Source organism: Saccopteryx bilineata, chromosome 1, assembly GCF_036850765.1.
Source record: "Saccopteryx bilineata isolate mSacBil1 chromosome 1, mSacBil1_pri_phased_curated, whole genome shotgun sequence".
Lineage (NCBI taxonomy): Eukaryota > Metazoa > Chordata > Mammalia > Chiroptera > Emballonuridae > Saccopteryx > Saccopteryx bilineata.
This window is the reverse complement of record NC_089490.1, coordinates 319,219,001-319,246,049: the sequence shown is the minus strand read 5'-3', so window position 1 is coordinate 319,246,049 and position 27,049 is coordinate 319,219,001. Positions and strand designations below refer to the sequence as shown.

The 27,049-nt window shown below is 35.2% G+C and overlaps 1 protein-coding gene across 2 annotated transcripts in view; it reads right to left on the bottom strand.

The window, feature by feature from the left end:
* The window catches only part of PGR (progesterone receptor), a 101,301-nt gene that overhangs the window by 35,110 nt on the left and 39,142 nt on the right, over positions 1-27,049 (bottom strand). Inside the window, exon 4 of one of the 2 annotated variants that reach the window (XM_066253669.1) lies at positions 15,841-16,146. The exons of the other annotated variant lie outside the window; for it this stretch is intronic. Coding sequence (XP_066109766.1) covers positions 15,841-16,146 — 306 coding nt within the window. The remainder of the gene's footprint in view (positions 1-15,840; positions 16,147-27,049) is intronic. 2 annotated transcript variants of the gene reach the window in all.

The window sequence follows — 27,049 nt, the reverse complement described above, 5'->3', positions numbered from 1 at the left end:
CGAGGGATGATTGTAGTTATATCTGACAAAATAACCTTTAAAACAAAGGCTATCATTATAAAGGACAAAGAACGTCACTACATAATGATAAAGGGAGCAATACAGCAGAAAAATATAATCTGTAAATATTTATGAATCTAATAAAGGAGCATCTAAATATATAAAGCAGATTTTGAAGAACATAAATGGCAAGATCAACAGCAATACTATAGTAGTAGGGGATTTTAAACACCACTAACATCAATGAATAATAGACCCACCCAACAGAAAATTAACAAAGAAACAGTAGCCTTAAATGACACACTAGATATACTGGATTTAATTGATATTTTCAGAACATTTAACCCCAAACCAGCAGAATTTTTTCATGTGCTCAGGGTACATTTTCTAAGATAGACCACATGTTAGGACACAAACACAAGTCTTAATAAATTTAAGAAGATTGAAATCATATCAAACATCATCTCTGATCACAACGGCATGAAACTAGAAATCAACAACAGAAAAACTGAAACACATTCAAATACTTGGAGGCTAAAAAGCATGCTATTAAATAACAAATGGGTGAACAATGAGATCAAGGTAGAATAAAAAATTTCATTGAAACAAATAAAAGTGAGCATACAACAATGCAAAATCTTTGGGACACAGCAAAAGCAGTCTTTTGAGGGAAATGCATAGCATTACAGGCATACCTTAGGAAACTAGAAAAAGTGCTATAAACCACCTAACCCTGTAACTAAAAGAATTAGAAAAAAGAACAACAAATAAAGCCCAGAGGAAGTAGAAGGAAGGAAATAATAAACATCAGAACAGAAATAAATAACATAGAGGCTAAAAAAAAAGTACAAAAGATCAATGAAACCAACATCTGGTTCTCTGAAAAGGTAAACAAGATTGATGAACCTTTAACCAGACTCATCAAGAAAAAAAGAGAGAGGACTCAAATATGTAAAATTAGAAATGAAAGTGGAGAAGTGGAGATGACGTCAGAGTAATAGCGGGGTAGGAAATGATACCGATAAATCTCCCCCAAAACTCAACAAGACCTTCAACTAGAAACAGCAAAACCTATACATGGAGCCTCCAGATGCTTCGCAATACATCCGAAGGTATGGTCGAGTGAAAAATTGGCAAAATATATAACCAAACCCCGAAGGAAATAGGGAGTAAGAAATGCTCCGCCTTCCTCACTAACCTAAACAGGGCGGCTTTCTCTGGTAACTGTGAATATAGAAACTGAGGTGGGCAAAGGGGGTGAATAGATCCAGGCCGTGGCACAAACGGCCGAACCAGGCTGTGGCACAGAGATCCAAGCCGAGAAAAAACTGATCCTGTGGCAACCTGGGCAATACAAGCTAACACTCGCGCCAAACCCAAACAAAGAAACACAAGCGGGGCAGCCATTTTACCCGATCTCCTGGTCAGTGCGCAGTTAGTGGGTGAGAGATTTCTTCCTAAACCCCGGGAGTGGGTGCCCGTGTTACCCCACAGAGAGGCAGAGTCAGAGGCCTTTCTGTGGGCCAAAAGCAGAATCTCTGGGCAGCCCCAGTGCCCTGGGAAAGCCGCGCATGGGAGGGAGCAAGAACTAATTCCAACGGTGGAAATTTTCCGTGCTTGTGGGGGTTTCACTCAGAGGGAAACGCGGCCGGCCTCATATCCTGGTCTGCGCGCGCAGATAGTGAGTGAGAGATTCCTCCGAGTGCCTCGGCAGTGCGCGCCCGTGTTATCGCACAGAGGGGCAGAGTCAGGGGCCTTTGTGTGGGCCAAAGCGGAATCTCGGGCCACCCCAGCGCCTTCCAAAAGCCACGCACGGGGACGGAGCGAGATCCAATTCCAACGCTGCAACTTTTCCATGCGGCTGGGAGTTTCACTCAGAGCATGAGACTGCTGGCCGGATATCCCGGTCTGCGCATGCAGATAGTGAGGAGAGTTTCCTCCAAGCGCCCCGGAAGTGGGTGCCCGCCTGTGTTACCAGACAGAGTGGCAGAGCCAGAGGTCTTTAAGTGGGCGGAAAGCCCGCCTGATTATGCTAGCAGCTCTGACTGACTGAGCCTTACCCAGAGCCCTGTGCTGAGTGGAAATAGAGTGGGGAGTTGCCAGCTCTTTGAGCCTCTTACTATCCAGGCAGAGGCAGCAACAACCCCATAGCTGGATTATCAGGCTACTAATTGAGGAAGGAAAGACTAGGAGAAAGGCTCCAGAAACACGGACTCTCTCACTGTTGGAGCCTATAAATGCTAATGAGCCTCGACTGCCAATGAGACTAAAGCACAATACATGACATTGCCATAGAGACTTATCAACTGCAAACCTCTACCTGAGCGTGCCAAACGGGCAGAACCCGGGGTACAGAGTCACCGACCAGGAAGAGGGAGAGAAAAGAAAAAGCAAGAAGATAACCTCTCAAAATCAAGAATAATCTGCAGACTTTATAACCTATCCCATTTTATTATATTTGTTCGTTTGTTTCTTTTATCTTCATTCTTGATACTTTTTTTCCTCCTCCAATTTGGCCGATTAACTCTCTGCCGGTCTTACTCTCTCCTCTCCTTGAACTACACTACCCATAAGTGTTACATCTCCCATTATCTTTTCTCTCCTCTTCCTTTCTCTCTATGAGGGTTGCACTCCAAAATCCTTAACTCTCTCTCTCTCTCTCCTTTCTTTTTTCTTCTTTTAGTGGTTCCCTCTTTTTTTCTCTCTCTCTCTTTCTTTTCTCCCTCTATATTAGTTTCTTCCTTTCTCTTTTACATCTCCTCTCATTCAAACCTCAATAACAAACAAATTATCTTATCTGGGACTCAAACTTATGTTTGTGGCATTTTGGGGGATTTTACTTCACCTTTTTAACTCACTAGCAGTGCTCCCATCCCTGGCTCTCCATTTTATCTAGTTCTTGTTCCACTAAATACAATAGTAATTTTCTAATTTGTCCCCCCATTTTTCTGTTTTCCTCTTATTCCTCTCACCATAACTCTTAGACAACCAACACCTAAAAGCAAATCATTTTATTCTTGACCCAAATTTTTTCCTTATTTGCTTTTGTAGGTCCATACCCTCTTTTTTTTCTTTTTCTTTTTTCTTTTTTTTTTCTTTTTTTTTTGCCCCTTTATTACCTTTTTCCAATTCAGGACCTCCATCACAGTCATTGTTTGTTATAATTCACAGTTCACCACAAGATTTTCTCAAGAAAGAGGGGATAGGAGAGGAGAGGAAAAAAGGAGGGGGGCAATAATTTCCTTTTTTTAAAATTTTTATTTTATTTTATTTTTCTTTATTTCATTATTAATTTTTTAAAAAAACACAACTCTTTTCAATTTTTTATTTTTATTTTTTAACTTTTTATTCTTTATTAAATCTCATTAATACTATCAACAAAACCACCCTCAGATGCCATTAAGGAAGAGAAAATCAAATATCATGGATACAAAAGAAAGAGAGGTAACACAGCTAGATGAGGAAAAATCTATGGAGAAAAAATTTAATATATTGGAAACCTTGGAGCTAAATGACAGAGAATTCAAGATAGAAATCCTAAAAATCCTCCGAGATATACAAGAAAACACAGAAAGGCAATTTAGGGAGCTCAGAAAACAACTCAATGAACACAAAGAATATATGTCCAAGGAAATTGAAACTATAAAAGCAAATCAAACAGAGATGAAAAACTCAATTCACGAGCTGAAAAACGAAGTAACAAGCTTAGCTAATAGAACAGGTCAGATAGAAGAGAGGATTAGTGAAATAGAAGACAAGCAACTTGAGGCACAACAGAGAGAAAAAGAAAGAGACTCAAAAATTAAAAAAAATGAGATAGCCCTACAAGAATTATCTGACTCCATCAAAAAGAATAACATAAGAATAATAGGTATATCAGAGAGAGAAGAGAGAGAAAATGGAATGGAGAACATACTCAAACAAATAATAGATGAGAACTTCCCAAGCCTGTGGAAAGAACTAAAGCCTCAAGTTCAAGAAGCAAACAGAACTCCGAGTTTTTTTAACCCCAACAAACCTACTCCAAGGCATATCATAATGAAATTGACACAAACCAACAGCAAAGAAAAAATTCTCAAGGCAGCCAGGGAAAAGAAGAATACAACATATAAAGGAAGGCCCATTAGATTATCATCAGATTTCTCAGCAGAAACTCTACAAGCTAGAAGAGAGTGGACCCCAATATTTAAAATCCTGAAAGAGAGGAACTTTCAGCCACGAATACTATACCCATCAAAGCTATCCTTCAAATATGAAGGAGAAATAAAAACATTCACAGATACAGAAAAGATGAGGGAATTTATCATCAGAAAACCCACACTCCAGGAATTACTAAAGGGGGTTCTCCAATCAGATACAAAGAACAACAACAAAAAAAACAGAGCCACAAGTAAAAGCTTCAAGAAGAACATAATAAAACCAAATTTAAACTGTGACAACAACAAAAAGAAAGAGGGGGAGAAGATGGAGATTAACAGTAGCAAAGGACGATGGAGTGCAAAAGTACTCACAAAATAGTTTGCTACAATGAACAGGGTAGGGACCCTTTTCATTACTCAAAGGTAACCACCATTGAAAAAACCACCACAGAAGCACATGAGATAAAAAAGATAGCAACAGAGGAAAGATGTATGGAATACAACCAAATAAAAACAAAAGATAGAAAAACGAAAGAGAAGGATCAAACAAGACACAAAACTAACAGAAAGCAAGATATAAAATGGCAATAGGGAACTCACAAGTATCAATAATTACACTAAATGTAAATGGATTAAACTCACCAATAAAAAGGCACAGAGTAGCAGAATGGATTAAAAAAGAAAATCCAACTGTATGCTGCCTACAGGAAACTCATCTAAGTAACAAGGATAAAAACAAATTCAAAGTGAAAGGCTGGAAAACAATACTCCAAGCAAATAACATCCAAAAAAAAAGCAGGTGTAGCAATACTCATATCGGATAATGCTGACTACAAGACAGGAAAAGTACTCAGAGACAAAAATGGCCATTTCATAATGGCTAAGGGGACATTGAATCAAGAAGACATAACAATTCTTAATATATATGCACCAAACCAAGGAGCACCAAAATATATAAGACAGCTACTTATTCACCGTAAAACAAAAACTGACAAAAATACAATCATACTTGGAGACCTCAATACACCGCTGACGGCTCTAGATCGGTCATCCAAACAGAGAATCAACAAAGACATAGTGGCCTTAAAGAAAACACTAGAGCACCTGGATATGATAGACATCTACAGGACATTTCATCCCAAAGTGACTGAGTATACATTTTTCTCCAGTGTACATGAATCATTCTCAAAAATTGACCATATGTTGGACCACAAAAACAACATCAGCAAATTCAGAAAAATTGAAGTTGTACCAAGCATATTTTCTGATCATAAAGCCTTGAAACTAGAATTCAACTGCAAAAAAGAGGAAAAAAAATCCCACAAAAATGTGGAAACTAAACAACATACTTTTAAAAAATGAATGGGTCAAAGAAGAAATAAGTGCAGAGATCAAAAGATATATACAGACTAATGAAAATGACAATACAACATATCAGAATCCATGGGATGCAGCAAAAGCAGTGATAAGAGGGAAGTTCATATCACTTCAGGCATATATGAACAAACAAGAGAGAGCCCAAGTGAACCACTTAACTTCCCACCTTAAGGAACTAGAAAAAGAAGAACAAAGAAAACCCAAAACCAGCCGAAGAAAGGAGATAATAAAAATCAGAGTAGAAATAAATGAATTAGAGAACAGAAAAACTATAGAAAAAATTAACAGAACAAGGAGCTGGTTCTTTGAAAAGATCAACAAAATTGACAAACCCTTGGCAAGACTTACCAAGGAAAAAAGAGAAAGAACTCATATAAACAAAATCCAAAATGAAAGAGGAGAAATTACCACGGACACCGTAGATATACAAAGAATTATTGTAGAATACTATGAAAAACTTTATGCCACTAAATTCAACAACCTAGAAGAAATGGATAAATTCCTAGAACAATACAACCTTCCTAGACTGAGTCAAGAAGAAGCAGAAAGCCTAAACAGACCTATCAGTAGAGAAGAAATAGAAAAAAGCATTAAAAACCTCCCCAAAAATAAAAGTCCAGGACCTGACGGCTATACCAGAAAATTTTATCAAATATTCAAAGAAGACTTGGTTCCTATTCTACTCAAAGTCTTCCAAAAAATTGAAGAAGAAGCAATACTTCCAAACACATTTTATGAGGCCAACATAACCCTCATACCAAAACCAGGCAAGGATGGCACAAAAAAAGAAAACTACAGACCAATATCTCTAATGAATACAGATGCTAAAATACTAAACAAAATACTAGCAAATCGAATACAACAACATATTAAAAAAATAATACATCATGATCAAGTGGGATTCATCCTAGAATCTCAAGGATGGTTCAACATATGTAAAACAGTTAACGTAATACACCATATCAACAAAACAAAGAACAAAATCCACATGATCTTATCAATAGACGCAGAAAAGGCTTTTGATAAAATACAACACAATTTTATGTTTAAGACTCTCAAAAAAATGGGTATAGAAGGAAAATATCTCAACATGATAAAGGCCATATATGATAAACCATCAGCTAACATCATATTAAATGGCACTAAACTGAAGGCTTTCCCCCTTAAATCAGGAACAAGACAGGGTTGTCCACTCTCTCCACTCTTATTTAATGTGGTACTAGAGGTTCTAGCCAGAGCAATCAGACAAGACAAAGAAATAAAAGGCATCCATATTGGAAAAGAAGAAGTAAAGGTATCACTTTTTGCAGATGATATGATCGTATTCATCGAAAACCCCAAAGAATCCACAAAAGACTACTAGAAACAATAAGCCAATACAGTAAGGTCGCAGGATACAAAATTAACATACAGAAGTCAATAGCCTTTCTATATGCCAACAATGAAACAATTGAGAACGAACTCAAAAGAATAATCCCCTTCACGATTGCAACAAAAAAAATAAAATACTTAGGAATAAACATAACATAGAATGTAAAGGACTTATATAATGAAAACTATAAACCATTGTTAAGGGAAATCGAAAAAGATATAATGAGATGGAAGAATATACCTTGTTCTTGGCTAGGAAGAATAAATATAATCAAGATGGCTATATTACCCAAAGCAATATACAAATTTAATGCAATTCCCATCAAACTTCCAATGACGTTTTTTAAAGAAATAGAGCAAAAAATCATCAGATTTATATGGAACTATAAAAAACCCCGAATAGCCAAAGCAATCCTAAAGAAAAAGAATGAAGCTGGGGGCATTACAATACCTGACTTCAAACTATATTATAGGGCCACGACAATCAAAACAGCATGGTATTGGCAGAAAAATAGACACTCAGACCAATGGAACAGAATAGAAAGTCCAGAAATAAAACCACATATATATAGTCAAATAATTTTTGATAAAGGGGCCAACAACACACAATGGAGAAAAGAAAGCCTCTTCAATAAATGGTGCTGGGAAAACTGGAAAGCCACATGCAAAAGAATGAAACTGGACTACAGTCTCTCCCCCTGTACAAAAATTAACTCAAAATGGATCAAAGATCTAAACATAAGACCTGAAACAATTAAGTACATAGAAGAAGACATAGGTACTCAACTCATGGACCTGGGTTTTAAAGAGCATTTTATGAATTTGACTCCACAGGCAAGAGAAGTGAAGGCAAAAATTAATGAATGGGACTACATCAGACTAAGAAGTTTTTGCTCAGCAAGAGAAACTGATAACAAAATAAACAGAAAGCCAACTAAATGGGAAATGATATTTTCAAACAACAGCTCAGATAAGGGCCTAATATCCAAAATATACAAAGAACTCATAAAACTCAACAACAAACAAACAAACAATCCAATAAAAAAATGGGAAGAGGATATGAACAGACACTTCTCTCAGGAAGAAATACAAATGGCCAACAGATACATGAAAAGATGCTCATCTTCTTTAGCTATTAGAGAAATGCAAATCAAAACGGCAATGAGATACCACCTCACACCTGTTCGATTAGCTATTATTAGCAAGACAGGTAATAGCAAATGTTGGAGAGGCTGTGGAGAAAAAGGAACCCTCGTCCACTGTTGGTGGGAATGTAAAGTAGTACAACCATTATGGAGGAAAGTATGGTGGTTCCTCAAAAAACTGAAAATAGAACTACCTTATGACCCAGCAATCCCTCTACTGGGTATATACCCCCAAAACTCAGAAATATTGATACATAAAGACACATGCAGCCCCATGTTTATTGCAGCATTGTTCACAGTGGCCAGGACATGGAAACAACCAAAAATCCCGTCAATAGATGACTGGATAAAGAAGATGTGGCACATATGCACTATGGAATACTACTCAGCCATAAGAAATGATGACATCGGAACATTTACAGCAAAATGGTGGGATCTTGATAACATGATACGAAGCGAAATAATTAAATCAGAAAAAAACAGGAACTGCATTATTCCATATGTAGGTGGGACATAAAAGTGAAACTAAGAGACATTGATAAGAGTGTGGTGGTTACGGGGGGGAGGGGGGAATGGGAGAGAGAAAGGGGGTGGGGAGGGGCACAAAGAAAACAAGATAGAAGGTCACAGAGGACAATCTGACTTTGGGTGATGGGTATGCAACATAATTGAAAGACAAGATAACCTGGACTTGTTATCTTTGAATATATGTATCCTGATTTATTGATGTCACCCCATTAAAAAAATAAAATTATTAATAATAAAAAAAAGAAAGTGGAGAAGTAACAACTGGCACCGCAAATACAAAGGATTATATAGAAAATACTATGAAGATCTATATGCCAAAAAATAAGACAACTGAGGCAAAATGGATAAATTCCTAGACAAAATCTTCCCAAACTCAATCCGGAAGAATCAGAAAACCTAAATATACTGAATACAATAAATGAAACTGAAACAGTTATCAAAAAACTCTCAGCAAACAAAAGCCCTGGACCAGGTAGCTTCACAGCCAAATTTTACCAAGAATTTAAAGAAAAAGTAGCACCTATCTTTCTCAAGCTACTACAAAAAATTCAAGGGTAGGGGAGACTTCAAGTTCCTTATATGAGGCAAACACGATCCTAATTCCAAACCCAGGTAAAGACAGTATAAAAAAAGAAAACTAGAGGCCAATATCCCTGATGAACAGAGATGCTAAAATTCCACACAAAATATTAGCAAACCAGATTCAGCAACGCATCAAAAAGATCATACGTCATGATCAAGTGGGGTTTATTCCAGGTAGGAAAGGCTGGTACAATATTTGCAAATCAATAAACGTGATTCATCACATAAACAAAACAATAAAAATCATATGATAATATCAATAGATGCAGAAAAAGCATTTGATAAAATCCAGCACCCATTCATGATCAAAACTCTCAGCAATGTGGGAATACAGGGAACATACCTCAACATAATAAAGGCCATATATGACAAACCCACAGCCAACATTATACTCAATGGCAAAAATTAAAAGCAATCCCCTAAGATCAGGAACAAGACAGGGGTGCCCCTTTTCACCACTCTTATTCAACATAGTTCTGGAAGTCCTAGCCAAAACAGTCAGACAAAAAGAAGGAATAAAAGACAATGAAATTGGAAAAGAAAAAGTAAAACTGTCATTATTTGTTGATGACACATAGAAAACCCTAAAGTCTCAGTCAAAAAGCTACTAGACCTGATAAATGAATTTGGCAAGGTGGCAAAATATAAAATCAATATTCTGAAATTAGTGGAATTTTTATACACCAACAATAAACTCAGAAAGAGAAATTAAGGAAACAATTCCCTTCACTTTTGCAACAACAAAAAAATAAAGTACCTTGGAATAAATTTAACCAAGGATGTAAAAGACTTGTACTTAGAAAATTATAGGACATTGAAAAAAGAAATCAAGGAAGATACAAACAAGTGGAAGCACATACTGTGTTCATAGTTAGAAAGAATAGACATCATTAAAATATCTATACTACCCAAAATAATCTATAGGTTCAATGCAATTCTTATTAAAATACTAATGACATGCTTCGAAGATTTAGAACAAATATTCCAAAAATTTATATGGAAACAGAGAAGGACACGAACAGCCTCAGAAATCTTGAAAATGAAGAACAAAATGGAAGGTATCATACTTCCTGATATCAAGTTATACTACAAGGCCATTGTAATGTAAACAGCTTGGTACTGGCATAAGAACAGGCATACAGATCAATGGTACAGTCCAGGGAACCCAGAAATAACCTATGCCTTTATAGTCAATTGATATTTGACAAAGGAGGTAATAGTGTACAATGAAGTAAAGACAGTCTCTTTAATAAATGGTGTTGGGAAAATTGGACAAGTACATGCAAGAAAATGAAATCAGACCACCAAGTTACACAATTCACAAAAATTAACTCAAAATGGATAAAAGACTTAAATGTAAGTCACAAAACCATAAACATCTGGAAGAAAACACAGGCAGTAAACTCTCCTATATCTCTCATAGCAATATTTTTGTCTATATATCTCCACAGGCAAGTGAAATAAAGGACAAAGTAAACAAATGGGACTATAGTAAATAACAAGCTTTTGCACAGAAAAGGACACCATTAACAAAATAAAAAGAAAACCCACATAATGGCAGAACATATTGTTTTCACTGATATGTCTGATAAGGGGTTAATAACCAAAATTTATAAAGAACTTCTGACACAACCCCAGGAAGGTAAACAATCCAATTAAAAAATGGGCAAAGGAACTGAAAAACACTTCTCCACAGAGGATATACAGATGGCCAACAGGCATATGAAAAAATGTTCAACATCACTAATCATCAGAGAACTGTAATTAAAAACCAGAGTGAGATAATACCTCAAACCTGTCAGAATAGCTCTTATTAACAAATCAACACACAACAAGTGCTGGTGAGGGTATGGAGAAAAGGGAACCCTTCTGCACTGCTGGTGGGAATGCAGACTTGTGCAGCCACTGTCGAAAACAGTATGTCATTTCCTCAAATAATTAAAAATGGAACTGCCTTTTAACTCAGCTATCCTAATTTTAGGAATCTATCATAAGAATTCCAAAACACTGATTCAAAAGAAGATATGCACACCATGTTTATTACAGTATTGTTTATAATAGCCAAGATCTGGAAACAGGGCAATTGTCCATCAGTGTACGAATGGATATAAACCGGTGGTACACATACACAATAGAATATTATGCAGCCTTGAAAAAGAATGAAATCTTACCTTTTGCAATGGTATGGATAGACCTGGAGATTATTATGCTAAATTAAGTAAACCAGGCAGAGAAAGAAAAATATATGATCTCACTTATATGTGGAATCTAATGAACAAAGTGAACTGAAGAACGGAATAGAGGCAGAGGTGGAGTCATGGGGAGCAGAGGGACAGCAGTCAGACAAAAGGGGGATAAAAAATGGGATCAGAGAAGGTGAAGGGATTAGTGAAATTATATATACATAACACATAGATACAGATAACAGGACAGCAAATCTCAGAGGGAAGGGAGGAGTTAGGAGGAGGGGCAAAGACGTGTAATGGGGGGCATGTGGTTGGGGGTGAGGGTGTTATATTGAGTGGGACACTTAAATCCATGTTAACACAGTAAATTTAAAAATTTAATAAAAGAAAAAAAAAGATTTTGGTTGTGTTTTTCCACAATAAAAATGAACTATCCGGAAAGAGAAATTAAGAAAACCCTACTTGCCACAGCTTTTTTGAAGCCTGTATAATTTTGTTAATCAGTGACTCTTCATTAAATTCAATAAAAATAAATAAAATTTAAAAGAAGCATTCTATTTACAATATCATAAAGAATAGAATAACTAGAAATAAATTTAATAAATAGAATTCTCATACCCAGCAATTTTACTTCTATTTATCCAAAAATATTGAAACACTAATTCAAAAAGACATATGCACCCTTATGTTCACTGAAGCGTTAATTACAATAGTCAAGATATAGAAGCAACTTAGGTGTCCATTGATAGATGAATGGATTAAAAAAATTGTGTTACGTATTTAAAATGGAATATTGCTCAACCATAAAAAAGAACCAAATAAGATAGAATTAGAGGGTATTATATTAAGTGAAATAAGTCATATCAAAAAAAGACAAATACCATATAATTTAACGTATACGTGGAATTTGAAAAATAAACAAAAAAAAAAACAAAATTCATAGATACAGAGAATAAATTGATGGTCCCAAATGGGAAGGTATATGGGAATGCGGAAAATTTTGAAAGAGATTCAGAAGCTCAAAATGCCTATTTTAAATGCAGTTTTAAAAATAGTTATAGGAAGTAAGATACTACAAAGAAAAATATAGACAATAATATTGTAATAACTATTATAGTATCAAATGATTATATAAATAATTAATCACAATGTTATACACCTGAATCAATATAATATTGTATATTAACTTTTATTAAAAAATAAAAGAAAATAAAACAAGTGAGTGGATAAAATACGTTTCTCTTAAGTGAAAACTGATGACCAGATACTAGGATGTGGTCTATCAAAATGCATTCCCATCATCAGCACAGGCTTCTGGCTTCTATTTCTAATACCACTGTGTATTAGGTCCTGCCACAGCAGGTAAGCAATAAACATTTATTGAGTGGATCAAATAAATAAAACCCATACTCTGGTTTAAAGTCAACTGAAAGGCTTTGAATAGCTAACGATACCACATTACTTTGCTTACGTATGTCCATCCAAGTCCTTTCATTCTGGTTCATTAGCCATTTTCATCACTCATTCATTTGACTTACTACCAGAATGCAAATATTAACATCATGCGATACCCAATACTTTGATAATCTTAATGCTTTCCTTATTGTACAGTTAATGAAAATAGTAGCAGTACATGTAATACTGGTAATGCCATCATTCCTATTTACTTACAGATTAATTATATTATGCAATATTAAAAACGTTGCCACCAAATTCAATGTAAAATTTTTCTCTTGCTCTTTTTGAGGGTGTGCACAGGTTAAAAATCTTGACAGATAACAGGATTTCAACTTTAAAAGCTCACTCAGCTTTTAACCAAAGTTAATAAAAATTATCTTTTAAATTGTAGCTGGTTATTTTTGAACTTTGCTAATTAACAGCAGAATTTTTTCAAACAGTAAAGAACCTCCAAAAAAAAAAACAACAAAAGAAATATGAGCTTTATTAACAAAAAAATCAAAGAAATCACCCGTATTATGGAAAGGTATACCTGAAATTTATGTAATGTTATTAATCAATGTCACCCCAATAAAGCTAATTAAAAATAAAAGATAGGTCCTGGTTGGTTAGCTCAGTGGTAGAGCGTTGGCTCAGCATGAGGATGTTCTGTGTTTGATTCTCTGCCAGGGCACACAGGAGAAGCGCCCATCTGCTTCTCCACCTTTCTCCCTCTCGCTTCTCTCTCTCTCACTCTCTCCCTCTCCCCCTCTTGTTGTCATGGCTCAATTGGAGCAAATTGGACCGGGCACTGAGGAGATGGTTCCATGGCCTCTGACTCAGGTGCTAAGAAGGGTTTGGTTGCTGAACAATGGAGCAACGCCCCAGATAGGCAGAGCATTGTCCCCTAGTGGGCTTGCTGGATAGTTCCCGGTCGGGGTGCATGCGGGAGTCTGTTTGCCTCCCCTCCTCTCACTGAATAATAAATAAATAAGTAAATAAGTACATAAATATAGAAGACAGGCCCAGGATGAGGGGGCTAATGTCATACCTGGTCCCTCACATAAAACAAGCAGCAACAATATGTTATTACACTGCTCACTAAAATTAGTGAATATTTTATTGCTTAACATTTATTTTGAAACATCCCTAATTTTTGTGAGCAGTATATTTACATTGCACTCAACTATTTTATGCTTACAAAAAACCAAGTTATAATATTGAAACACATTTTTTCTTGGAAATAATTTTCAGAGTTAAACTATTATCAATGACCTTCTGAGAATACACAGTAGTCTGATTTCATTTATCTAGGCATAAAAAATCTATAATGGCAACTAGAGACAAAATGGATGTTTTTATTTCACATTTGCAAAATAAGTAAACAAATTAATAACAGAAAAACTAAGAGAAGTTAAACATACATTTAAACACTTTTTAAACAGAAAAAGTTAATTCAATTTTAATACTTTTATTTAATAAAGATTTATTAAATTTGACAACCACTGTACTGTAAGTTTTAAACATTCAGCACTTTTCTAATAGAAAAAGTATTACATGTCCAAGGCCTTTCAGCAAGACTGAAGTTAATAAGAACCCAGGCATTTTAATTTTTCTATAAAACATCTCTATTACAAAATGTGAGTTTTATTAATTTTTCTTAACATGGATTTTCTAAAAGATATTCAAAAACCATGATCCTGTTTTTCTTTATGTTTCATGTAACCTTGAATTTTCAATAACAATTCATCTATTTATTTCAACCTTTTCAGGTAGAATAATAACTGAGAAATACATTAAAGCAAATTGGAAAGAAATTACATTTTTAAAAGGCCAAATGGATGCTCAAATGACATCATATGTTTAGTTCTTGATCAGATATTAGAAAAATTAATTAGTCTAAATGAGTCTAAGGATATTACTGGTGTGAACAGAAGTAATTTTTTTTTTTAAAAAAACTTCTATTTCTCATTGCAGGATTAATACCTCCTCAAGTAATTGCTACCCACACCTTCTCCTCACTCTGCAGTTTAAGATTTAGTTAAACAAGCAGGGCATCCTTGTAATTTTTTCAATCTCTTAGCTCCTAGAAAGTGGTGCTGAGGGAGCAAAAATAACTTATGAGACAAAATCCTTTCATAATATGTTTAAATTTTAATTGTCATCTCCTTTGGGAATAATTTAGGGAAAATAATGTCTGGAGGTCCATTTTCCTTTGTCAAAATTATTTATGGTTAGAAATTTTGTTTCTCAATTGCCTGTATAGACTGCTGTACTCTGAATACTATTTTGATTTGTTATATAACAGATCTGTTCAGTTTTATTTTGAACCAATTGAGCTTGGTCGAATTAGGGTTTAGAATGACATTTTAAAGAAGATGGTTAATTTATCATTCTCCAAATTACTATAATTTCTGTGGTTTAACACATAAACTTATGCTGTTTTTAAACTGTTTGATGTGTGTAATTCTTTTATTTATTTATTTATTTATTTATTTATTTATTTATTTACTTTTGACAGAGAGAGGGACAGATAGGGACAGACAGACAAGAAGGGAGAGAGATGAGAAGCATAAATTCTACCTTGCGACACCTTTGATTTCATTGATTGCTTTCTCATATGTGCCTTGTCTGGGGTGTTACAGCAGAGTGAGTGACCCCTTGCTCAAGCCAGCAACCTTGGGCTCAAGACAGCAACCTTGGACTTCAAGTCAGTGACCTTCGAGCTTAAGCCAGCAACCATTGAGATCATATCTATGATCCCATACTCAAGCCATTGACACTACTCTCAGGCTGGTGAGCCTGCATTCAAGCCCATGCCTGATGAGCCCACGCTCATGCCAGCAACCTTGTGGTTTTGAATCTGTGTTCTCTGCATCCCAGTCTGATGCTCTATCTACTGTGCCACTGCCTGGTCAGGCCCTAGATAAATATTTTGAATTGCTGAAACACATACTATAACTGGCTGTTGAATTACAGTTTAATTTACTAGACTGACTTATATTTAACAATCGACTAGTTCAACAAACATAGTAAGATGTGTTTTACTTGGTTCTATTTACAAATGATTCTTACCTGGCAGTGACTTAGACCACTTGACTACTGAAAGAAGTTGTCTCTCCCCTAGTTGATTAAGACTTGTCAACAAAGAACTGGAAGTATCAGGTTTGGTGTTGTCATGCCCTGCGTAGACCACGTCTGGTTCAATGTTCATCAGCAGGTTGATCAGTGGAGGCATCAAGTGTATATCTTGACTTGGTGAAAAAGAAATTCTCTGGCTTAGGGCTTGGCTTTCATTTGGAATGCCCACCGGCTGTGGGAGAGCAACGGCATCCAGTGCTCTCATAACTCGGACTTTATTGAACTTTTTAAACTTTCGACCTACATAGAAGAAAAAAAGTGAATGTAAATACATAGCAACTGAATTGTCCAGCAGAATATTATGATTCTAGGATTTCAGAACATTCAGCATCCATCTAACAAAATATAACTGAATAAGAGAAAATGTTACGTCTTAGGCTGAGGTTAAAGAATTAATTACACCAGCATTAATTGGGTTACTGTGGTGTAGGTAATTACAAAATTATCCAGCAGGAGGCTACAGACCATTGCAGCAACACATATGAAAAGACAAATGGCTTTTAGCAGAGGCCAAACTCAGTCCTGCTCAATATTGTGATAGGACTGCCTCCCAAAAGCAAGTGCTACAGACTACATTAATTTAAACAGTCTTTAGTAGCTGTTGAATCTTTTTATGGGGTTTAATTCCTTTAAAAAGATCTACAGATATGTATGCAAACCCCACAAAATTTTGTACACAATCTTAAGTGGGTTTGTAGATTCTGTGAAATGCCTTGAAATAAATATTTATGTACTATTATGAGATCTAAGAACCCAAAATTAAGAACCTCTTTTCTTAATAGAAAGAGAAGAGATAGTCTACACCACATGTTGATCAGGCCACATTTGTATTTCTAGACAATTTCTAGAATTTATGCTGTGATAAATTGTGATATATCAGTAAGAAGGAAAGTCCAACGGTGAGATGACTAGAGGATCTGCGTCATGAAGAGTGGTTGAAGGAGACCAGGATGTTCAGCTGAGCTGATGCCTGTTGACAGTTGATAGGTGCCTTGGGCTGAATTAGAGAAAGTACTGGTGATCAGAGGACAGGCTTGGATTTCAGTGATCCCCCCTACCCTGGTGTTATGCCAGGCAGATGCTGCTTAACAGTAGAAAGTGTCTGTGCTTGTTACCTAGGAAAAAAGGGTAAGGGAGGCATGATAACTGTTTGCAATGATCTAAACAGAGGATGCAATCGGATGGTGCTAATGCCTAATCTGGCCCATGGACATATTTTGTTTGGCTCATACAGTGCTTTCCAAAATTATGAAAACAGCTCTGAATTATTTAATGGCAGTAATCTGTTAAGTGTTGAATTGCAGCTGCTGCTTTTGAATGGTACATGGGCACTTCAATATGCCCTGGTTCCTAACAAAAAATGGTAGTAGGTCATTTGTCAGTTTTCTTCAGTCTTTCTACCCAATTATGTTACCTGCCCAGTCTCTCTAAGCATTTGCCTTTGTGATTTCTGAGCTCAGGTATCACCATAAAGAAAAAGATTACACTTTGTATAAAGTTCCCACGGATTGAGCTAGAATCTGTAGGTGAAAGGGAAACAAATTCCAGGGTCAAGATACAAAAAGGATTTAGACTGTTTACAGGGACCAATTTGGGCTCCCTGGGAAAGGAATGAATCACTAGAGGGAAGGGAAGTCACATTTGGGTAAAATGGAAATTTTAAGAGAAGTAAAAGCTGCTAGATAAAAAGTTTAAATAACTATTTTTACTTTGTCTAGATCCTCCACTATAAAAGTTTCTAGACAAAACTGGAAATAAAAACAATTAAAGTAACATCTATGGAGTACCTCCTATATATAGGAAAGGTAGGTATTATTAACTCTTTGTAGACTAAGAAATTGAAGAGTAGAGAAAGTGGCATGCCCAGTGTCAGATTCTAGAGCTCAGATTTCTGAGGGACTACATGTTCATTTGCTGGGATTCTGGAAAAGAGGTATAGACAAGATATCTGAGAAAGAGCACAAAGGTTGAATTAAATGATTTTTAAGGTTCCTTCCAATCCTAAAATACTATGGTTAACAGATAATATAACATACACCTTCCCCTCTCTTTCTCTGCAATAAAACCTCTAAAATGTCTTTCCTTCCAATTTACTTTAACCTCTTGTCTCCCCCCCTTTCAGTTCCTTTTATCAGGATTTGACTACATTATGAAATCACAGAATCTCATTGTAAACCAAACAAGTGTTTTACACTTTGATCAGATTTTAGAGTCTTATACCCAAAATAAATTCCAAGATAATTTCCTAACGTGCTGACCACAGGAAATGCAGTCTGAATTAATATAGTCAGTATTCATTTTTGCTTTTGATACAGTCTTTTCATGAGTTCCAGTGGGGAGAAAAAGGGGAATATGTGCTAAAAGCACAGTTGAAAGGTAAATTAATATTGAATTAGGCCATTTATATATCTATCTTATTTAATTTAACTTGCAGCTCAACCCTTTGAAATAAGATTACCATTTCAATTTTAAAGACAGAGAATAGATTTAGAGAGGCTAATTGGCCAGCTTGTAAAGCCAATAAATGCCTGAGCAAAGATGTTAATCAAGGGTTATCTTCCTTTATTGTTTTCTTTCATTCACTCATAAAACATTTATGGAGTGGTTTTATGTGCCACACACGGTTTAAGGTTCTGAAACTACAGCTGTGAACAATCAGACAAGGTACCTGCTTTCAGGGAGCTTATATTCTTGGAGAAAGATTGAGAGGACCACTACAAAATAGAGTAGAAATACCAGACAAAGGGATGCACTATGAGTAAAATGTGTATAATGTAATAGTGATTTGTGAGACTGGGGCAAAATTAAATAGTATGGTCAGGAAAAACTGTGGTCTTTCTGTATCACACTACTGCTCCCTCAAATAGCTTTTATTTCTCCAAATCTTCAGGCTATTGATTCTTTTGGAGCTAATCAAACAATGTATGTCAATGGATGACTTTGGACACCAGGAGGATTATGTTAAAAAAATGTATTATTAAAGGTGTTTTCCTAAAGTGCTGAAATTGCTACAATCTTGACACCTCTACACAATACCCAACTACAATAAATGTCAGTTTGTTCTTCCAAAAATACATCTTAAGAGATATAATTACTCTTTGGCTGTATATGGGTATGAATTCTGTCATTTAAAAACTTTGTACCTGGATGGATATCTTTACTAGTCCAGATATCACTTCACACATTTTTTAAACAGAGCATTTACCTCTCAATACCACCATTAGCTAAGATAAGATAATACGTAACGTTCTGGTACAGTGCTTGGCATATAGTAGACATTTTATAACTTGGTTGGAAAGATGTGAGAGTTATATAAAAATATAACTTTATTATGCATTTATGGTATTAGTAAGGGTTCCTAACCACCTATTCTCCCCTACCTCCAAAACCCAAAAAACAAATAACAAAGGCTTCTATGATCATATATATTTAATCAATGCTGAATTAGAAAAGTTAGAGAAATATCCTTACCTTACTTCAAATATCGCAGAACTTTTCAATATATTGTATGTATTATGAATCTCTAATATACGATAGAATAGTATTAATATGTAGTATTTTTACTTTATGAGAAACCTATTTCTATCTTATGGAATTAACAGTTTAGAAAATACTATTTTAGAATACTTTTCTCTATAAAGTTTTGCATTTCATATCAACCCTATTGTTTGGACCTCATTAGTTCCATGGTCAAGGATCTAGCCACTGTTTTTCTCTTAGTGAGTTAAGTAAAAACACCTACCTTTTATTAAAAATGTAGTTAACCTTAACTCCTCTTGACATTATATAAAATAGAAATTGTAAAGGCATGCATACATCTGCACTCATCTTACTTTTAGTTGTCTTTATCATCCATTACAGTGAAATACAAAAAGGATTGGTTTCCTTTATTGTTGCCACAGCTGACAATTTTAAGTAAATGTCTAGAGCCCCAAAGTGGTTGAATTTAAATGTAGAAATTTTGCAGCCACAAACACAGTTGTAAATAGAAATCAGATCCTCAAGGGAAGACAATATAAATAGAAAAAAAAGGTTCAAGACAAAGATTCCCTGTCCTTGATTGTGATCTTCAGTAAAAGTACCACCTCTTTCTCAGCTTTATATCTTCTTTGGTGCCTCAATAAATGTCTGCTGCGTGAATGAAAGGATACATGATGATGTCTTCCTGAACCCCACTCTCAGCAACTTCCTTGTTGTTAGCTTCTGTTGCTGCATGTTTCCCTCAGAGCACCCAGCCTCTCCCACTAGGCTACAAATGGCCAACAGATACATGAAAAGATGCTCATCTTCTTTAATTATTAGAGAAATGAAAATCAAAACTACAATGAGATACCACCTCACACCTGTTAGATTAGCTATTATCAACAAGACAGGTAATAGCAAATGTTGGAGAGGCTGTGGAGAAAAAGGAACCCTCATCCACTGTTGGTGGGAATGTAAAGTAGTACAAACATTATGGAAGAAAGTATGGTGGTTCCTCAAAGAACTGAAAATAGAACTACCATATGACCCAGCAATCCCTCTGCTGGGTATATACCCCCCAAACTCAGAAACATTGATATGTTCATTGCAGCATTGTTCACAGTGGCCAAGACATGGAAACAATCAAAAAGCCCTTCAATAGAAGACTGGATAAAGAAGATGTGGCACATATACACTATGGAATACCACTCAGCCATAAGAAATGATGACATCGGATCATTTACAACAAAATGGTGGGATCTTGATAACATTATATGGAGTGAAGTAAGTAAATCAGAAAAAACCAAGAACTACATGATTCCATACATTGGTGGGACATAAAAACGAGACTAAGAGACATGGACAAGAGTATGGTGGTTACCGGGTGTGGGGGAGAGGGGGGGCATGGGAGGGAAGGAGGGAGAGGGGGAGGGGCACAAAGAAAACTAGATAGAGGGTGACGGAGGACAATCTGACTTTGGGTGATGGGTATGCAACATAATTGAATGACAAGATAACCTGGATATGTTTTCTTTGAATATATGTACCCTGATTTATTGATGTCACCCCATTAACATTAATAAAAATTTATTTATAAAAAAATAATTGCTGATAAAGATGGGGAAAGGTCTGCTTTATTTATCAATGTAGACCTGAAGCTTTACAGTCTATCATGCAGTGGACTCCCAGTAAATATTTGCTGATTATTAACATTGTTTTGGCCTAACATAGAGCTTTAAATAAGGCTATTACAGCAAGAATACTAAAAAAAAAATGTGAACAGAAATGAGCCTTATTAAATTGATCTGGTGGATTTTATATAAAATATTGTTTTTCAAAGAAGTGATTCCTAAACTTCATGTCTAAGAGTCACTATTCAATGGTATAATAAATACATAAATTTATAGAACTTCATTAAATTATACTTTTAGAATTTGTTGATTGAGAAAATAATGTCAGAAAGTACTCAGAATTCAGAGATAGTTTTAGAATGACTTTGGTTAATTACAATACTATTTATGTACTTCTGAAAAATCATGGCACTTGGTGTTTTGGGTAACCAGAGTAGAGACTAGGTGTGTGGGTCTAGGAAGCACCTTCACCTTACTATTGCCCTCCCCCTGCAACATTTATCTTTAGGACATGATATGCATGAGAGCTTTCACTGTTTTGTTGGAAGAAGGAAACACTTAGGCTTAGACACTAGGGAGTGGACATTGGGGTATAGGAAAGCAGATGGAGAGAATGACTTAATAGTTGTCTTTCAACCTAATGGGTGCTATTTTGAAAGATTGACTCAGAAGCAAAATAACTGATTTTATTTTTGAGGCTTAGGTAAATAGAAGACTTAGCCAGAGACATATCTTTTTGTAGTTCATCTACAGTGTGGGTGCTCTTATACTCTGCCTTTCCTATTGTTACAATGCATTAAGTGCCTGTGTTCCCATTGTTTCAGCACTAAAATTTACTCCTCACCTAATCAAGGACTTTGCTCTGATATCACCTGCCTTCTTGTCTGTGTTCTTTAATAGATCCTCTTATGCATATTCCACACCATGGAGACACATGGCTCTCTCCATTTCCTCTGTTTCTATTTTCCCTTGAATCTACACTAATTAGATTTTTCTGCTCTCTACTTCAACAAAATTGTCCTCAGCAAAGACACCAATGATTTCTACCTGTCAAAAAGCAATGGGCAAGGTCACCAGTGATTTTTATGTGTCAAACAATGATCAATTTTCAGATTTCACCTTATTCTATCAGGGGTACTTGATACACTCTGTCCTTTCTTTTTTTTTTTTTTAACACGTTGCTCATTTGGGTTCCACATAATTCAATCTTGTGGCCACTCCTTGAGTCTCCCTGGCTGGCTCTTTTTGATCTTCTTGATTTCTAAATCTTGGAAAGCCCGGAGCTCAATTCTTAGACTTCTCTTAGATATCTACATTCTCTTTCTAGTTGTTTGCATCTAGTCCTTTACCATTAATCTAGATATGGATAATTAACAAATTTATAACTCCTACCTCAACTTTTTCTAGGAACTCTGGACTCAACTATTCAACTATCTATTCAGTTTCTCCACCTGAATGACTAAAAATCCCCTCAAACTTAATACTGTTTAGAGCTAAACTTGGATGCACTCACCCCATAATTAGAGATTTCCATTTTCATACCTGCTCTGGCCAAAAACTCTAGAGGCATCCTTGATACCTCACTTAGTTTCTCACCTCGTATCCAATTCATGAGCAAATCCTGGTAGATTACTATGAACATATAACCAAAATCCAATCCCTTTTCCTCATTGCCACTTATTCCACCATAACTTCAACCACCATCATTATAGTTGGGCTATTCCAACATGTGCTGTTTTTTCCAGTTTTCATTGTTGTATTTCTATAGTCTATTCTCTACACAGCTGGTCTTTAAAACCTAAATCATATTATGTCATTCCTTGTTCAATACTCTTAGTGTCTTCTCATTATGCTTAGAATGAAATCCAAATTCTTGATATCAAGTCTTACAAAACCCAACATAATCTTATAAATAGAATATAGTTTCTCTCATATTCTTCCTCTTGCTTTGTCCATTTTGACTCACATGTTCTTGGAATTTGCTAAGTGTGTTCCTGCCTCAGGGCCTTTACACTGTTTCCCCTGCCTAAAATGAGTTTTCCCTAAATATTTGCATTGCTTGCTTTCTCATGTCTTTTAGATTCATGCCCAACTGTCACTTTACCAGATAGGCTGTTCTTTCCTATTCTAATTAGCTATTTGAATATATATATCCAGAATATACAAACTGTTTCTACAAATCAGAAAGAAAAAGCATACAAAACCATTTCACAGAAGAAAAATAAAATTGGCAACAAAAATATAATCTCATTAGTAACCAGAGAAGTGTAACTTAAGAGCACAGTGAAATACTGCCTACCCGAAATGGCAAGGACACATAATACAGCAACTTTCATACAGAACTGTTGTGGAGTGTTAACTTGTACAACTACTCCGAAAACAATTTGGCATTATTTTAGTAAATCCAAGTTAACATATGTTAAAATCAGCAATTCTACATCCAGGTATATATCATACCTGGAGAAAGTGTTGCACATAAGCAACACTTATGGAGACAAGGGCAAGAATGTTCAGAGCTATATATTATATATGTAATAGCCCTCGAAGTAGAAACAAATGTCTATCAAGGTGAGAATGAATGAATAATAAATATTCACAGGATGGATTAATATAGTGCAGTAAGCCTGAATGGTGATAGTGCAGTGCATAGAGCATCAACTATAGATGTTGAGGTCCCTGGTTCAAAACCTGGAGGTTTCTGGCTTGAGCATGGGCTTGTGAGTTTGAGCAAGTGCTCACCAGCTTGACTGTGGAGTCATTGGCATGAGCGTGAAATCATTGACATGATCCCAAGGTCACTAGCTTGAGCTCAAAGGTCGCTGGCTTGAAGCCCAAGGTCCCTGGCTTGAGCAAGGGGTTGCTGGCTCAGCTCAAGGCACATACAAGAAGCAATCAAAGCACAACTAAAATGAAGCAACTATGAGTTGATGCTTCTTACTCTTTCTCACTCCCTTCCTTTCTATCTCTAATATAAAACAGAATAATGCACACCAGAATGAAATGATATATAATGTTTGGGTAATAAGATCAAATTGCATAAATATACATATTATATGATATTTATTTTTTTTAATGAGAGGAGGGTAGATAGAGAGACAGATTCCCATATGTGTCAAATCAACTAAACTATCCTCAGCACCTGAGGCTGACGCTCAGACCAAATGAGCCACTGGCTGCAAAAGGACAAGAGTGAAAAGGGGGAGAGGGAAAGGAGGAGAAGCAGATGGTCGTTTCTCATGTATACCCTGACCATGATTGAACCCAGGATGTCCACACACTGGGCCGATGCTCTATCCATTCAGCCAATCAGCAAGGGCCTATATTATTTCAATAAAGTAAAAAAAAACCCAAAACCTTCAAAACTAAAGAACAAGACTGAATCAGGAAGAAAGAGAAAATCAAAACAGACTGATAACTACTAAAATCAAGCCATTAATCAAAATATTCCCAACAGAGGTCTGGACCAGATAGCTTCACAGGTGAATTTTACCAAACATTCAAAGTAGAATTAATACCTATCTTCCTTAAGCTATTCCAAAAATTTGAAGAGTTAGGAAAGCTCTCAAACTCATTTTATAAGGCCAGCATTACCCTAATACCCAAACCAGATAAGGATACTACAAAAAATAAAAAAAGAAAGAAAGGAAATTTTAGGCCAATATTAGTGATGAATTATAGATGTGAAGATCCTCAATAAAATATTAAAAAGCTGAATTTGTCAATAAAATTTAAAGGATCATAGACCACAATCAAGTGTGATTTATTCCTGGAATGCAAGGTTAGTTCAATATCTACAAATCAATTAAAATGATACACAAAATAAACTGGAGGATAAAAATCGTATGATCATAACAATAGATGCGGAAAAAAGCATTTGGCAGAATCCAAAATTCATTCACGATAAAAGAAAATTTCTGCAAAGTAGAAATAGAAGAAACTTCAACATAATGAAGGCCAAAAATGACAAGCCCACAGCCAAATCATACTCAATGGTGAAAAGCTGAAAGCTCTACTTTAAAATTAGGAACATGCCAAGACATAAATCTGTTGTATTTTTATACACCAATAACAAACTATCAGAGAAATTAAAAAAATAATCTCATTTACAACTGTATCAAAAAGAAGAAAATACTTAGGTTTACATTTAACCAAGGAGATTAAAGACCTGTACCTGGCAAACTGTGAAACATTGAAGAAAGAAATAGAGGAAGATACAAATAAAGGGAATCATAAATTGTGCCATTTGGAAAAATTATATATCATACTTCTATTAAAAACCAAAATTAATTTGGTACATAACACTTTCTAATTAAGTCCTTAACCACGAGAAAATTAACATTAAATTAATCATGTAAACGTTAACAAAAAACCCACAATTCTTCACATCAAAATCCATGGGATGCAGCTAAATGCAATACACTTTCTATGGCATTGTATCATTTTGTTGCAGACTTCTGGCCTCCAGACCATAAGATAATACATGTATGGTGTTTTAATACACTAAATTTGTGGCAAGTTATTACAGCAACAATTGGAAACTAAGTAAAGGCTTTTTGTTAAAATCCAGGAGCCATTACTAAAAAAAAAAAAAGAAAAAAATAAATGTAGACACATATCATATAAATACCATCTCCCTAAACCCAACAGCAAATATTATATTAAAAATGAATACTTTAATTTCAGATATGATTACATATCTAGAAACCTGTGTAATTTTATCAACCGATGTCACAGCTAAATTCAATATAAAAATTAAAAAAAGAAAAAAACAGTGGTCCTTCACTGATGAAATCAATAAGGTGTCTGGAAAAATAAAATAAAAATTCTCATAGCAGAGACATTCCCTTCATAAGGCCACTCAGGTTTCAAAAAAATAACATGAGTTTATAATTCAAAATTACAAAGGATAAATGAAAGTAGCAGGAACAAAAAACAGTGTGCTGAGTTTGGCTCATACTGACTTGTAAAAATTTATTAAGTATTCAAAGACTTTTAAAGCCAATTGTTAGAAACCATTGGTAGCATAAAAATTTTTTTTTCCTTTTTTTTTAATTTAATTTTATTTTTTTGTATTTTTTATTGTATTTATTTTTAATGGGGTGACATCAGTAAATCAAGATACATATATTCAAAGATAATATGTCCAGGTTATCTTAAAGTTCAATTATGTTGCATACCCATCACCCAAAGTCAGATTGTCCTGTCACCCTCTATCTAGTTCTCTTTGTGCCCCTCCCCCTCCCCCTTCCCTCTCCCTCTCCCCCCTCCCCCCGTAACCACCACACTCTTATCAATGTCTCTTGGTCTCACTTTTATGTCCCACCTACGTATGGAAAAATGCAGTTCCTGGTTTTTTCTGATTTACTTATTTCACTCCGTATAATCGGAGCATAAAATTTTTTATAAGGGATTATTTAAACCACAAATCATTGAGAAACTATAAATAAAGTGTTTTGTTTGTTTGTTTTTTTACTACCAGTATACTACAATGACACAACTAGATCCTAAGTTATGGGACTTTAGAATTATTGAATACAAATACTTACAATAAGCATGTTTATAAGTATGTTTATAATTATTAAAGAGACATGAAAAAGAATAAAAACAAGAAAGGGGAAGAGAGGAAAAAGAAACAGACAAATTTATAAATAAATCAAATAGGACATCTTTTTAAAATACTGTCACTAAAATGAAAGAATGGTGAACTGGAAGACAGCTGACTAAATTACACAGAATACAGCACAGACAGGTAAATATATGGGTAATATTAAATAGGATAAAGAGATATGAAAGATCAATGGGCTAGCCTATTCTATGTCTCATACATCTTCTGGAGATGGAAAGAGGCAATGAGAAGGAAGTAATACTTGAAGACTACTGGGATGGTTTTGATCCTCCTGGTATTTATGAAAAATATAATCTCGTATTTAGAAATCATGATGATTTCCAAGTAAAAATAAAACTACACTTATAACTTAACATTTAGTAAAATTTGAGAACTAAGTATAAACACATTTTATACAAATATAGAGAAAATCTTGCCTCAAAAA